A 16,796-nucleotide genomic window follows, 5' to 3' on the forward strand; every position below is an offset into this window, starting at 1 on the left:
TAACTTTTGAGGTAATGTGTTCAGATTCAGGAAAGTTTCACAATTTCATCAGAACTAAAGTATGCTTAGAGCACACTAAATTATTGCTCAATTAATTTTGCATCCTAATTAAATGGAAGACAATCTTATCCCTGACAAGTCTCTTTTCTGGGTTAAATATATCGTGGTTTAGGTGTGATGCAGAGAATAACTTATACGAATAGAACCAGACTGATCTGAGCTGCTGTCTGCACTACAAAAGATTCTGGGCAGCTTCACCCCAGCTGGGGCAGTGTGATGTTGCTGTTGTCTTGGCAGTCCCCACCCAGATTCCTTCCCCAGCCTCTTGCTTCTCTTTACCTACTAGCTCAGCAGAGCACACAGCAAAATAGAAGAGCTTAGGTGCACCTTACTACAATCTTTAGAAAGATCTGCTGTGAAACAGTGAGGAAAAAATGTCAACAAGCTCTTAAAGAAAGGAAAAATACCTAAGATCAGAATCATTCCAGCAGCAGGCACAGCTTTAGGGACTACCTTGCCCATAAGTTACTGCCTGGCAGCACAGAGCACGCAGTAAATCTGTCTTGGGCACTAGCCAGCAGTCCAGTTGTAACACTGAACTGTTCTAGTACAGCTCTCTCAAGAGGACTGAAAATTTTTAGTTTGTGCAGGCAGCTTCCTCTTCTGCTTCTAGTATTCATCCCGCTTCACTTTCTTATTTAACTGGAGATTTATTTTCCCTTTATTCTTGATTTAAAAAAAGCAGCAATTGTTGGACAGCTAGCTTTATCTATAGATCACATAATGAACAGTGTACATGTGATAAACAATGTGCTTCATTTCCAGGTGGCTTTGAAAGAAACACATGCTTATCGTCCTGTAATCAACTCATTACATAAATTTTCTTGCAGAATTGGTCCAGATGTCCTGTTCTTTCCCTCCTCTCCCTCAGAGGAATTACAAACTACAGAGATTATCTCAACATGCACCTATATGAAACCAAGCAATTATTTGTGGTACCTATAGATACAAAAATTTGATCAGTGCTATGGAAAAATCCTTTTATGTCATCACAAACCCAAGAAAATGCGGTGCCAATGTCAGACTCTGAAAGCTCTGTGGAATAGGTCAGAAGGTCCTGAGTACATTACTGGATGCAGCCCAGTACTCCCTGCCTTCTTCCCAGGACTTACTGACTCTTTGAAATTATATTCTGGAAGCACAGTTTGCAGAGCCTGCAGAAGTCCTGTGGTTTGCTCACTTGTACTCCCCTCTGCTCTGGTTACAGAACCAATGATCCTGCTAGGCTGGCAGTTCAGAAAATTCTCTCTTCTTATTGCTGTTTCCCATGGTACACGGATGCTTTTTTTTTCCTAGGTCATGGACTTTTCATTTTCTGGGTGTCTGATACAGAATTAGATCAGGGCTGTCTAACAAATGCATTAAGTAAAAAGCTTGACTGCAAGTAACTCAGCAAATTCTCAACTCAGTTACATCTAAACATAAGGCTTCAATGGACTAGATACTTCCCATGGCCAATTGCTATCAGTAGTTCACAGCATTTACAATTTTTAACTGCAGAGGGTAAACAGTATACTTTCTCATCCTTGAATCACAGGAACAACTGAATCCCGGAATAAATGATTGCTTGTCATATATTTATAGGGAACAAAAGACATGAAAAATATGGACTTACAATTCAGCCTGTGACATGAAGAAACCAGATCCTGTTCACCACCTTCTAGTTTCATGACTCTGTCTTGTATTACCATCAGAGATGAGTGAGTTGGACAACCTTTGCTTCCTTCTCCAGAGTACAGAACAGTCAGTCTACCTTTTCAATTAAGAAAACAGATATTTTTCTCCATCCATCTCTATCTTCAGGTGCCACTAAGGGAACTTTGCTGTTTTCTGAGCTTGACTCATTCAACTTTCCTTTCTGGTCATGTTGTAACCTCTCTGCATAACATATTCACTCTTCTAGGGCTCAGCTGTAAATAGACCAGGCCCAGACTACAGAAAGGACACACATCTAGCATAGAATAAGATATTAAAACTCTTATCTGATTATTTTAGACCTTAAGTTACTGGAACTCCTTGCAGTATTGTATAAGGAATTAATTGCATGCAAACACACACATTCATCTCCTATGAAATAAGCAAACCAGACACTTTATCCATGAGGAAAAGCTGTCACATATGTATTATATTGAACTTTGATACTGCAGGCAACACCACTCTGCAACTGCCCAACAAACCCTGAACTGCCCATAAGCAAAGCAGCCCTGCAGACATATGGAGGGCTCCTCCACAGGAGCTGGCAGATTGCAGAGGGAGTAGATGCAAAAGAAGCCTGGAGGGAACTGCACAAGAGATACAGCAGCATTAACAATACACTGAAACAACCGACAGGGAGAAAAAGAAAAGGAGAAAATAGCCAGCCCAAAACTGATAGAGATCTTTAATTTAAAACCACGTAAGTTTATTCATTGGGAAAGTGCAACAAAATACCCCAGGGATAGTGCATTCCACTCCAACAATTAAAATTGCATTAAAAAGTAGATAGGATGGTCTGAATCTTAAAAAGAACTAGCACAACAGCTAGTGCTTTTCTTTGTTTCAATATATTTATCTTTGAGTGACAGAGATAGTCACTGATTAATTTTTTAGGTACTTAATTTACAGCTTCATTGCTTTTATTTGCAAGTCATCCTGTTCCTTACAGATGCTAGCTTGGGACTGGAGAACTGTAACACACAGGCACTTAGGAGAGGGCAGTTTTGAAAGAATGGCGATGTTGGGCTCAGTCACATACTCACTGCTGGGAGGAGACCCAGTTGGGAGCTACTAGATATTCTAAGTAGATCTTGCTCCCAACTGTTTCTCTCTAAAATCTGAGATAAGTTGTTCAGTACCATTCATAAAAGCAGATTCTGCTGTAGTTGAGGGGATGCAAGCAGGCAAAAGGAGAGCACAGGACTACAGAATGCTTACAGCAGGTGTTGCTTGAGGGAGCTGCCAGTTTCTGACCACTGAACCCATTTTTGCTGTAGAAGTAATTATCTTGAAAATGCTGCAGGTAGGTCTTACACCCATAGCAGCCTATTCTCATACATACTTGTTACTTTGCTTCAGCTGAGCTTTACAAGCCAACAGGATTCTCTACCACATAGCAATTATGTATCTTCTGCTAACACTCTCGGCCCAATGATTTCAAAATACTTTATAAGCATCATGCCTAAAGCTTAAACCAAGCTTCATCAAAAGCTCAAACCATTTAAGCTTAACCAAGCTTAAAGTTCTCTGACATACAGGTATTTTACAGTAAACATTTGCAACAAAATGCCAATAAAGTTAATCTTTTGAGTCCCAGTCCTGAACTTATCCTTCTTTTCCTTTTACATTCTTTTTCTCCTCCTACCTATTTATTACAGCAAGAAGAACTACATTTATCCTGCACAAGTTTATTAACCACAATACAGACAAGTGACTTCCAGTATTATGTCAGTTCCTAATTCCATATGGAGGTTGCCTGTCTGGTCCATGTTAGTATGATGGCCTGGTCTCAGCTGACTCTGTTTGGTTTGTGTCTTTTGGCTTTGCTGTTCTCATGATAACTGTCTTCAGAGGGTGCTGGGCCCTTTCCATTTGTCCCAGATTCCTCTGGAAATTTCTGGCCCTCAGCCAACACCTGTCGAATAGTCATGTTGATGCGGGAGGACTGCAGGTACTTGGCACACACCTGCCAGTCCTCATCAGAGCTGTGCTCAATGACAGAGCCAACAGGAAGGTCTGAACAAAGAGCTTGGTCGAGGCAGGAAGGCAGAGCTGTCCCCTCAGGGTTGGGGAGGACCCGGGGGACAGCGTGGTACAGCAGGCGGCTGAAGCCAGACATCACCATGATATCTCCGCTGTGCATGAACATCGCTGTTGGCGCCTCCTCCCGCTTCAGGCCCCCAAGCAAAAATATCGAGGATTGCCCAAAGCTAGAGACAGTATAAAGATGGAGAGAAAAAACAAATTCAGGTAGAGAACAATTTTCTGTACAGTAAGAAAGTATCAGTAGTTAAATTCCTTTATAAAAAACACCCCAAGCAATCACAAAAACCAGAGGGACTCCTAAGAACAGCTTTTAGGTGAGAACATGTCAAATAACGAAGAGATTTGGTTCAAGATAGGCAGAGTGTGAGCAGTTGCCCTGCCAGGTTTGAAGCTCTGCTGAGATACTTCTTTTGTACCCAACTGGCACTCTGTTGCTTTAGAACAGATCTGCGTTCTCTGCAAAAGAGCTCTTCACTCCAGGCACTATATCCAGGCTATTCAAGTCCTTAAAGAAAAACTATATCCTTGACCTACAGCGTTCTGTTATTCAGATCTTCTGAGAGTGAAGATTATATACGCAATTAGCAAACTACATCATACTGCCTTCCTATAACCATAAGCAACCCTAGAAAAAAGCCATCCATCTTTCCATAACACTCAAGTGTGCTTTCCTTGACTCACCTGAATGATAACAGGGGCCGAGAATGGTCTAGTTCAGACTCATCCACATGAATCCCGAGTGAAGAGTCAAAATGATAGTAGTTCAAGATCCCTGCCTGGGCCTGGAAACCCCGAAACCCACAGGCTGCAGCCACTTGTTCTGATAGGAATGCAAGGTCTGAGGGGAAAGGAGTGTGGTGATTTGCTGAGTACTTCTGGAAGGAGAGGGGGGGAGGAAAAAAAAAAAAAAAAGCCACACCAAACTCATCAGAGTAGCAAATACACTTGGAAACAGACATTGAAAAAGAACTCAAAATCCTGGCTGATAGTCATGGAGAAGGACATCACATTTACCTATAAAATGACTACAACACAGACAGAACCACGGCAAATTTACCTCCTACCATAAAATTTGTGGCCTAGGCTGAGACCAACAGAGATTCAATTAATTGTGGAGTTAATCATTGTATCTAGATGCTAAACTTGAAATCAGTAAGGTTAGTACCAACATCCTGAGGATCTTCTCAGTCACAACCCGAAGCTGCCAATGGAAAGATGGTTCCATAGCTCATCAACAGAGCTCCAAAACAAGCATCTTTATTCCTTCATTAATAACAAGCAGAAATCAATTCCAAACCTACTTTTTCTCTCTCCCTTAAGTCATTCTGAGAGGACTGGAAGATAATAACCAAACTTTTATTAAGGCCATCCAATAACAGGTTGATCTAGGAAATAAAAGGCTACAAGCAGATTTGGTTATCTGCAATATACAGATAAGATGCATATTCACTCTTGTTGTGTGTGATGTCATAGTTATTATTCCAATACACTTTGCCAGTGTTTATCAGCCTCTATCTATCTCAGTCTCATGAAAAAAAGTTTATTTTGATCAGGATTCTCAAAACAGCTGTTAGTTGGTAAGAATGCACTATAGTGGTTCAGACTCATTAAAGTTCAAAATCACATGAGCAGCAGTTTCTTCTTGCTCCTGCTCACTCCACCAAAGAGCAGTTTCCCAGAAGTCACACTCAGCTTAATAGTTAGCAACGTTTTTGTAATCATCCCTTTTGGTAGGTAAAAATGCCACTTACCCTGAAATAGGTGCAGGTTTAGAGCTGAGTGTATGCTATCACATTAACTTTCAAAGGAAAGAATGCAGCAATGGACTTCTGCTGTTAAACCCTTCACAGTAAACCAATACAAATTAGAATGTTCTTAAAAGAACAGTTTGTTAGTGCCTTTCCTCAAGACTGTCTTGTAGGATCCTAAACATTTTATTCCATTATGTCCTTCTCTGTTTGCCATTCGGAGTGCTTATGGCTAAGAAAAATGGAGAAGAATTTAATCTCAATACCTTAGTATCCCAGTTATAATGGTAACCAAGGGTCACCCAGCGCAGCTTCTCCAAGAGGCTCCTGGGCTCCCATTTACTGGAACCTCTCCTTCTACAAAGACAAAATATAAAGAAATAGGAGATGTGTTAATTTCTGAGGGGTCTTCTGGTAGTGCAGCACACAGTAACAAGACTCACTCATCCATTTCACAGCCTATTAAAACCGATCAATGCTAAACTTTTATTTTTAGTGCCAATACTTTCTTCCTTCAAAGAACTAATGAAAATTTAGTTCATGGAATGTGTGCAAGCTATGGGGCCTATTGCCAACTATTGTCAGTTTGAAAGCTTGTATTTTCAAATGGTACCCAAGAGATTATTGGATGGAAACACAATGAGTAGTGCGGACTAAGAAATCAGAATTAAACATGTCCTATTTGAGCACCCAAAAGAGAAAGACCAGAATCTGAAGATTTGAAATCTGCAAATTCAAGGAAAAAATATTCTAGGCACTTAATGAAAATTACAAGAGAAGAAAATGAGTCGCCTGACAGTGAAGCATAGCATGCTGCCTAATATTGCAAAGGATGGTTAGTTCTACTACTTGGTACTTCGATAAAATGTCCTTTGGATGGGCTGACTCACAGTAAGAAGTAAGACTTCTCTTGACTTTTCCCAGTGTCAAGAAGCCTGGACTGCAGGTGTCCCCCTATCCAGACTGCTATGCAGGACAAAGAACTGTTCTTCTCACGTGACAAGCCTAAAGTAAAGGGACTGAGTGGTCTGAAGCCACACACCAATTTACCATTCTTACTTGTAGGCAATGAAAGCAAGAAGAGGCTTCAAGGAGAGGCTTCTAGGACAGATTATGGAAAAGCCTTTGAAAAGTTACAGAGTACAAATAACTAAATCAGATAGAAATATGTTAATAACAAATACAAAAAGGAAGGTACACATCTATCTTCTAGTCTACTCATTCCAGCAATTTCAGCACATTTTTCTCAAGCCAAGTCATGTGTTATGGTAAGGAAAGAAAAATATAGAAAAGGGAAATATATTCAGAAGATAAACAGTAGTACCAGACGGCTGGCTCTCATTTATAGCCTCATTAGTTCAGCATGACATGCTTTCTTATACAAAAAAAGATTGATATTTGTGCTGTCATGGTCAAGTCTCAGCCAAACATCTTCATTTAATGTGCATTTCTATCTGGACACACAGCTTTTTCCTGCCCTTCAACTATGCCATCTTATAGCTCATAAGATAAAACAGGAACAGGAGTAAAAGACAAGTTTCTTTACCTTTAGTAATTTTTCTTAGCTCACTGATTACTGAAAATAGTCTCTCCAATTTCCATCTGTCATAGGGTAACAGCAACTGCAATTACCATAAACACCAACACAGTAACTGTCAAATACATGCTGCTTGGAACAATTTGTGTAGCCCACAAGCAGGCAACACAGCATTTAGAAAAGGGAGAGCCCACAGTTTGTTCTTGTGCATCTTTCCACTGACAAACAATGCTCATAATGAAACACCTTTAGCATGTGCCTTTCCAAAGTGCCCTTTTTTTGCTACAGTGCTAGAGTGTTTGCACAACTGCAAGAGCCCAAATGCATGTGGGAAGTCCCTATTCCCAGAACTTGGTATTTTTCATGTGATTTCATATGTGATTGCTAAGAAGGGGAAAGTATGAGTGTTGTGTACATGGAAAGAATGAGGCCCCACAAGAAAGCACAGAAAAGGTCTGGTATAACTATGTTAGAAAAAGATTGAACAGCATGGGAGCTTTGGTCTGAAGATCCCTTGTTTCTTTATTCGCTGGTAATGACTGTATCTGTAAAACCCCTCCAGCCTTTTCCTTATACACAAGGATGGACATACCTGTATATTTATATCTCCCTTGTGGGAATGCTCTATTCCCTTTTATGCTTTTAACTGTCCCCAGTACTAGAGAAAACACTCAGGCTCCACTTTGTGGAGAAAGCATAGCATATATGTCTAGGAATTGTATAGATTCACCCTACCTTCAGATTCCTGCATCCTGAAAAGAACAGATAAGCCATTACCCAAGGACATCCGTGCATTATCTGGATGACTTTAAATAGCACTAAAGGTGTGACCCATCTTAGAAGTAGACCTCTTTTCAGTTAAGCACTGGTTCTTGCCTCCCTGAAATGCTTTCACTCCAGATTCTAGAGAGGCTGGCTAGTCCATCTACTGCCTCTAGGCATAAGCACAAATACAGCAGTTTGCTCACTTGAAGACTCAGGTAAGTACTTCATAAAAGTGCCAGGGTTGCTGCCAGCCATCACTTTTCTAAACACTGTTTTCAACTGAACTGGATTCAGCTGCAAATTAACCTCTGCTCTGATCATTCTCTGCACACAGGAGGTCCTGCTGGGAGAGGCCTGTGAAACTGAAACAGTATCCCACTTGTTTCAGCCATTGGGCACAATGTACAATCCTTTCACAGAACAATTTTTCATTCTTGATGGAACACAAAAATGGTCTCTACATTTCTGTAACTAATTCTGACTGAGCATGGAAAACAGAGGTGAGAGTAAAACTTCTCTCCTAGGTGCAAACATTTAGAAGACCCAATCTTGCTTTTGCCATTCTATATCTTGTAGATGTCAAGAGGTTTTTGAAGAAACATCTCAGCATGTCAACCTCACTAAGAGACTGAGGTGGAAGATGAGCATTGTAGAGAACTCTGGCTGCACCATCACACAAAACAATCATTATGAAAAACAAGCAGTGAAATCAATAAGGTAATGATAAATATCTAAATAGCTACAAGATTGTGTACTGTAAACAGTCTGTCTTATATGTATTTTTACAGGTGACTTTTATAAAGTTATAGCTTTAAAAGACTTTTCCTTTTCCTAAACTTTCTACTTGACTTTAAAACTGGGACAAATTCTCCATTAAATTCCAGATCAGGTAGAGGAAAGGCAGCTACATCAGCCACAGAATTCTGAACCTGATGGAATCCTTCAGATTAAACAGGATTGCTATTAAAATGGTACATTTAATACATTTAATTCAATGTCATGCTGAATTAAGAACCACAAACAAAACCAAACCAAAAGAAATACTTAAGAAAATAACCGTTAGATTTGAGAGTTCAAGAAAGTATAGCTAACAGCATTTCTATTACGTTGTACTGGGTCTAAGAGCTGACTGGGAAGAAGTGCTACCATTAGTGGGGAGTTTAGGAAAGGATCTGTTTTGCCTCAGGAAAACTGAGGCCCAGAGGGACTTCACAGTTCCACTCATAGCTGAGCTTAGCAAGCTTCAAGCACCACAGCAGCCAGGGTGACTATGTAACAGTTTACCAATGGCTTTAGAACAATATGCTACTAGAACATCCCACTGAGAATGAAAGCAGAGAATTAGCAAGGATGCACATGAAGCCATGAAATATCCATCTTTAACTTGGCACGTCTGACACCATCTGTATTCTGCCAGCATGTACACAATCTTCTTCAGCTTCCCTTCCCTGCTCAATTTTCTTAGACCTTCTCAAAGGTGAGATCAGTTTTGACCACGAAAGGTGATAGTGAACTCACCTCAGCTGCTCCTTGCTCTGTCCCCACAGGTCAGTGGTCTTCTCAGGAGCCATGTGCAGGTCCAGGTTGCAGACATTGGGTTTCTCAGGGTATAGCTTGAGACACTGCTTCACCCAGTGACGCTGGCAGCCAGGAAGGAAAGGGTTTGGTATGAAAATAAACCCTGAGCACAAAGAAAAAAGGACAGGATGGAGACAAAGTAGGATTAGACATTTCCCTGGGGTTTTTTCCTGAATCTAGAGCAAAGGATAGGAGCCAGAGGTAGTGAAAAAAACCCTTAGACATACAGCCATTGACTGTGCATATAAGTGATGAAATCTCTTCTAGTTAAGTTAAAACTAATTGGGTTTTTTCAGAAAAACCAAATGGTGGCACAAAGTAGAAGGCAGAGAGGGCAGCCAACACCAGTCCAAACAAAAATTACAATAAAGGACATTATCTATGTAAGGCATGTTGATTACAGGAAATAAAGGAGTAATAACATGGAAATCCAGTTGTTTTGGAGTAAATTTTATTTTAAAAATTATTCAGCATGACTTTTCTAAGTCTAACAACAAAGTTAGAGCAATTCTGGCCTAGTTTTTCTATGCTTCAAACTAACTTTATCCCTGGCTCTGAACTCATATACTGTCTTCCTACTGCTACTACAGAAAGAAGTCTCTGGGCTGAGCAAGTGTCTAGTAATGTAAAGTGTCCTCCCCTTTTCTTCATGCTTTTTTCCAGGTAAGTCTGGTTGTATCCATATTTGCATTTTGATATGGTAACACTCAGAAATGGGCATGAAAGTCAAATGATATCCCAAACCACTTGCTATTGACTGTGAATACTTTGCAGGCATCGTTAATTAACAAAACAAAATGAATGTGCAGAATAGCTGCATGTTCATTCAGCCAGGCACCTCAGGCAGGGCTCAAGCAGCAGCCCATATGAGAGATGCTATTAATCTGTACTGCACCTACACTGAGAATCAAGGCATTCTCTCAAAGACTGTCAATTCAATAGGACTCACCAACACAAAATCCACATGTAAAGAGAGATAAGGGTATAAGAGGAACAAAGGAGAAGGAGGTTTTAGGGTTTTGGCCCACTGTCTCTTTTTGAACTTCTCAGTCATATCAAGTTAACAGAGACAAAAATAGGTGAAAAAAGATGCAGCAAAGCTAGGAGTCTCAGTGGGATACAAACTTGCTTCGTGGCCTTATGAAAGTGGTAATAAAAACACAAAAAGAGCTACCTGCCAGCATACCTCAAAGGCTCAAAATTAAAATAACTGGTTAGAAAAAAAGCCTTCAGAGTATTAATAACACATGGTCATTCACTTCACTCTGTTTCCTGCACTTTCAGAATATGGCAGCCTTCTGATAGGTTTGGCTACAAGAAGTTTCTTTGCCAGAAGCATTATATTTACTTTCTGTTGGCATCTACATAGAACTGAATAGTAATACTGCCCTTCTTGTCTACAGCTTTTGATGTGGGGTTCTTGAAGCACTTTACTATATTCATGAAATTATACTCTACTATGTATGTGTTATCCCTTGGTATTAATGAAGGCATTGAAGCCTGGAGAGTTAGTTACAAGCAGAGAGGAGAACAAGAATCCAGATTTTATGGCTTTTATGCCACAAACTCAGAACATGCTTACGTCTCTCCAAACCTTCCCTTGACCTAGGTTTCTCTTAAGAAACTAGATTGGTCTAGATGTGCAAATGCAGTAACAACTAAAAAGTGGGTTACCACTATGCTTATTGTGTCAAGAAAGGCAGAAACTGAATTTTTAAGAGTTGCAGAGTTTTACTATAAAATTCTGTGCAAACATAGAACAAAGACTAATAGCACTAGAAATCAGCGACTTACTCACATAGGAGGGAGAAAAGTAAGAAATCAGAAATATTTCTGTAGCAATCTTTCTTAACTGCCTGAAGAACACCACAGACAAACTTGGAAGACAACATAATTGAACCTCTTGCCCTTGAAAGATGTGGGGGGAAAAGGTAAAAGAATTATTCTTTGTGAATCTGGATACTAAATAAAACTGCCCTGAGGAAGCAGGCCCAATTCTCTTACTGCAGCACTATCTTGCTATGTACTACAAGTTAATTTGCACCTAATGAAAGTGGTCTCCAACCTCAGTCAAAGGAAGGGTAAGACATGCAGATGTCTAATAACAAGAAAAACCTCTCATTAACAAAAAAAGTGTCAGTTACAAAGACCCAAAGACAGCATCACATGCTTCTCACAGAACTCAGGACACCACAATAGAAATTCACCCAGATTCCTTCATCTTCTATTTCATTGCTTGCTGTGGGGATGAAACCAAAGCACTTCCTTTCCATTTGCTCATAGAAAAACTAAAGAAATTCTTACTTCACTAAGAAGTCTATTGGGACAGCTGGGTACACATCTCCTACTGTCTTAGGATGCCCACATAAAGGTAGCTGAAAAATTATAAAACACTATTCTCCTCAAGTCCACACATGACTTGATTCTAAACAGGACAGATAATTTGTCAAGGTATTTGCATTTCATTTCAATAAAAGGTTTCCTTTGCCAAAGCAGAAGAGAAATGCAGTTAAGTGGAACACCTGTGATTCCCCACACCCCCTATGTAATTACCAGGGAAGACATTTAGACAGACACTAAGTGACAAGCAGACCAAGCAAGGGCAGCTATAATATGACAGATAAGTGGAACAAAACATTTACAGAGGCAAGAAGAGGCAGAAGCCTTTCTCCTGAAACTATTCAATTCCCTGTGTATTAAACATGCCAGATAGGTAGCATGGCTGCCTCAGTTTCAGAAATGCTAGGATGGCTTCAAAGCAACCCACACAGAAACTGAGGTCCCAATGAATGGAAAGAAACATGACAAAAAACCATAATTAATCAAACAAAAATTCCTGAAATAAGAAGGATCTGGGGAACTCATCAACCTTACCAAAACTCCTGATAAATTTAGGAAGCAAACTTTCATGGCAACAACTTCTAGACACATGGTGGTTGGGAACAGAGAGCATGGAAGGCAAATTTTGTCTAACCAGCTTTACTGCCTGCTAGAGTGAGATGTTCAGACAAGGGGAAAACAGGGGATTATGTTTACCTTGGCTTAAGAAAAGTTTTCCATCTGGTCTTCTCCAGCACCATTGGAGCCAAACTGGGAGCCATAAATTTTTAGGGCAAATTGAAAAAGTAAGCAAAAGCTGGATGGATCACCAGGCTTAAAGAACAGTGATTTGATGATTCAAAGTCTAACCAGCAGCTGTTATGAGCTGCATTCTTTGATCCTGGGGCAAAGATAACTACATCTACATCAACAACATGGATGATGGGATGTTCATACTCATTTCACTTACAGATTGCACTAAATTGGGGTAGCAGTGGATCTACTACAGGCCAGTGCTGCCCATGAAAAGGACTCTGACAAATGAAGAAGGGGCTAAAAAGACCCTCAGAAGTTCAACAGTAGTAATTCTGCACCTGGGGCAGAATGACACAATGCAACAGAACAGCCCAAGGGTCAAGAGCAGCTCCAAACCAAGGCCAGGCTGCCTTGAGGACAAACTGTGAGCAGCAGTGAGGGCTAGTGACACATCCTGGTATCAGTGAGCACCACCCACAAGAATCGGGAAGCCCGATTCTTCTCAGATGTGCACAAGATTGTGAGAGACAACGGTCACAAGTAACAGCAAGACAAATTTTATTAGATATGAGGTTTAGGAAAAAAACATGGCTAAACATTGGTACAGGTGCCCAGAGAGGGTGTGTAATCTCTCTCCTTGGAGATTTCCAGAATTTGCCCATACAAAGCTCTCAACATCCTGACCTAACTTGCAACTTCATTCTGCTTTAAGCAGGGTGATGGCCTAGACCTCTGGAGGTGCCTTCCAACCTAATACCTCTCTGTGACTATACCAGGTAAACTGCAAACCTGAAACACATTTCTACTTCTGAAATAACCGCCTAATGAAATTACTCTGCATATTGAATAGGCCAAAAGGTTCTTATTCACCTACTGTACTCCGTGTCCTACACTGACAAGGAGATGCCACATTTCAACTGTGAAACTACTGTATTTCAGCCATGTACCCAATGAGCACGATGTATGTTAAGGAAAAACAGATTCTACAGAAATAAAGTCTCTGCCAAAAGCAACAGGAGTCCATTCTCATGAGCTATGGTCTGGCTGATCTCACTGTGAAACAACTAGCTCTTCGCGCCTTTATAAATATTGCTGGATCCCACCCTTAGCTGATTTGTTTGTCCTCCTGCACTTATGACAACAGTAAATTACACCTAGGCAAATCAAAATAGCTTTTTCAGGCAGGACAAGAAAAATAAGATTGAAACTGCATGAATTCAAAGCAATGATGTTGTGTTTAATTTTTCTTGAAATCAGAGGTACCTACCTGGATACCCACTGAGGCCATAGGCTTTCCACTGGCTAACTGGCTGTAATCCTGCTCTGTAGGCATCTTGATCACTGACTGAAGAAATACTGAGCTGTGATCTGAACACCTGGAAAAATAAAACAGATCTGGTTAAAAAAAACGAGTGAGAAACACAAAACTCATCCAAAAATAGCATCTAGAAGGAAGAGTGCTACCATGCTTGAAGGTAACTCTCATGAAAATGCTAAATGTACCACAAAACTACTATCTAAACAGCTGTGACTAGGACAGGGCAAACAGAGCCAGTACACATTGAACATAAGAATCAAAAGGTACTTACAGGTTTTATCTAGGGATGAGATGTCCCCCACTCATTAAAAAACCCAAACAATATATACCAATGAGAAAAAATTCATCATGATTTGTCTATTTCCACAGTACAGCCTCATCATTATAAAATATTCTGCTAACTATCAACCTCCATTAGAGAGCAACATACTCCGAACACTTCATACTTTCAAAGAATTTTCCAAATACAGGTTGCCCATGATCCTAGAGATTACTATTTATAGAATAGATTACTATTCTCATCTCTCATTTACAGAAGGATAAGCAGTACAGCAATGAAGTAGCCAAAGCTGTCAGATATGAAGGACTACAGAAACTCTGTCAATTCTGAATGCCACCCTGCCAATTCTGTTCCAAACAGCAGTATAAACAGCTCAAGCCTTGGCAAGATGTATTTACCTGACATACTCCCTTATGTTACAACAACAGATGTATTTAAGCTAACATTTGCTGGAAAAAAAACAACCAAACTCATTCTACTGTGTTCCCACTCCCTTCTTCCCTTAGGACAGGGAACTGTCTTGAGGAGGACAAGGCAGAAGCAAGTTGGTTTTGTTCTGGCTTAGTTGCCCAGTCCAGCTCTCCATGCAGCAGTGGAAAAGTATAGGGTCATATAAGGAAAGAGATGGCCAGGCACAAAAGGAATAAACAGGCAGAGACTGCAAGACTTTGTCTATGACAACTTAAAATGTTAATCAAATTAAGGCCTTTGCACACAGCCTCTGTAGTGGTGCATGTGTAAATCAGTCTCTGCAGCTGACAGCTCTGGTTAACATTTTCTGAACAAGAGGACTAAATTACATATAGAGAATTTCTAAGGAATTCTGAACTATTGCTGGACAGCATCTTTTGGCAATATAATCAATTTTACCATTTTCTCAGCTCCTTGTCAAAAGCAGCTTTGTGAGTGCCAGCCTTGAGCTTACTTCACAGTCCTGTCCACAGAGCATCCCCAGGAAGTCTCATCCTCTGACCAAAACTCTGCCACCTCACTGCCTGCTCAAAGTGTTTCCACACCAGCTATTGCCTGGGCTGCTGCAGAACAGGAGGTGTTTCTGTGCTGAAGAATTACATGTGCTGAATCAGTTAAATAAGCCTGGTAACAGGCAGATGGGGTATGTCACACTTCACTGAAGAGCTCAACTGCATGAAGCAGTTTTCTGAGAAAAAAAAACAATATTATCTAGGCCAATCTGCTTGGCCTGTAGGTCTTAAAGAGAAACAGCAGATGTTTTTTAACCCGGTGGAAAGAGGAATAAAATATGTTTTCACTAGTAAGCTGTTACCTGATCTTAGAAGGTAACAGGCACAAAAAAGAGTCATATTGAAGAAGACATATCCTTGTGATGTTCTCAAATTGAATTAAAAATGAATTTCCCAGAAGAGCCATAATGCTGTAATCCTTTACCAAATACAGGATTCCTGCAAGCTCAAGAAAGGCTGAGACGATAACAACTTCCTTAGTTAATTCTAACGCTTTGAACAATTTCATATGGGTCAGGTTTTGTGTTTTATTAGCAACAGCAAAATTATAGTCCATAAAGACAGAAAAATAAACAGCTTCACAGAACACTAAAAAGAAAAGACTAAGCATTGAAACAATGAAAAACTAGGCAAAGTTTCATTTTAACTATATTCCTCACTTCTTTTTTTGACATAAGCTCATAAGTAGAAAATCCCTGGATAATAACACTTTAGCAGATTTGTGTCATTCTTTTGTGAGGTGACAAAACAGAAGACAAGTTTCAAGGATCATTTCTTCATCATTGAAGACATGGTAAACTACTATGATGGCTACTACTTTCAGCTGTGCTGATGACTGTATTCCCCAACCCACTGAACTCATCCTCATGACTAAGCCAAGCACTTATTATACAGGCGTGAGATAGGAAAAGAAACTTGACTAGGGAGAAGGCAGTACAGCAAGGGGAAGCTGATTCCAGCTCACCCAGGTTATTTCAGGGCTAAGACAAGGGCTAGCAGGCCCAGGAAACAGTGTCAGCCCCGAGAAAGAAACTCGGCGTTTTTTATGTCCATACGTTCTGCTGCTTTAAATATCACGTGGTTCTGTTAGAGGCTTTGAAGATCCCCAACTACCGTACTGGGAGCTAATTAAGTATAATGAAAGTAAATATAAGGAAGAGTAGTAAATTTGTGACTAGGTATCGCTCTGGCCAGGGGCGGCTGCACGGCACCCTGAGCCCTCGGGCAGCGTCCCACGGCTCAGGGACAGCCCGGGCGAACCTGGCTTCGGGGCCGCGGGCAGAGGGGCCCCGGCGCCTACCCAGTTGCCCCGCCTGGGTCACGCTCTCACTTTTAAACCAGCACGGGAACCCGTAAGAGGCTCAGCGCTCGAGTGCAGCGTCCTCTAGACACAAACGAGGCGGCACTAGGGATTCGGCGTCGGGCACGAAAGGAAACAGCAGGTGGAGAGAGCAGGCTGCAGCGACACCGCCACAGCCCCGCACTGAGACACCGCGCCGAGGGAGGAACGCGCTCCGAGCCGCTCGCCGCGGGGCACGGACAGAAGCAGCCCAGCATTACCTGACCCCCCGGCGCAGAGAAGTCCACCACGCCCCGCAGGTCGGACGCGTCGCGCTGCCGATAGAAGCGAAAGAGCCGGCGGAACGCATCCTCCCCACCCTCACGGGTCAGGGCCGCCGCCGCCATTTCGGGGCGGCTGGGGCGGGGCCAC

At 41.2% G+C, this 16,796-nt stretch overlaps 1 protein-coding gene across 2 annotated transcripts; it reads right to left on the reverse strand.

Moving 5' to 3' along the window:
* Nucleotides 1–1,616: 1,616 nt before the first annotated feature.
* ALKBH1 (alkB homolog 1, histone H2A dioxygenase) lies at nucleotides 1,617–16,779 on the reverse strand. Of its 2 annotated transcripts, none has more exons than XM_059850078.1 (6): nucleotides 16,646–16,779; nucleotides 13,772–13,880; nucleotides 9,370–9,532; nucleotides 5,816–5,906; nucleotides 4,483–4,673; nucleotides 1,617–3,965 (listed from the first exon to the last, which is right to left on the reverse strand). In XM_059850078.1, the coding sequence occupies exons 1-6, from the start codon at nucleotides 16,769–16,771 to the stop codon at nucleotides 3,545–3,547; spliced, it is 1,101 nt and encodes a 366-aa protein (XP_059706061.1). In that variant the 5' UTR covers nucleotides 16,772–16,779; the 3' UTR covers nucleotides 1,617–3,544. The 2 variants fall into 2 exon arrangements, with proteins under 2 accessions (XP_059706061.1, XP_059706060.1); XM_059850077.1 differs by having other exon boundaries at nucleotides 4,483–4,676.
* Nucleotides 16,780–16,796: the final 17 nt, after the last annotated feature.

This window comes from Haemorhous mexicanus, chromosome 6, assembly GCF_027477595.1.
Source record: "Haemorhous mexicanus isolate bHaeMex1 chromosome 6, bHaeMex1.pri, whole genome shotgun sequence".
Lineage (NCBI taxonomy): Eukaryota > Metazoa > Chordata > Aves > Passeriformes > Fringillidae > Haemorhous > Haemorhous mexicanus.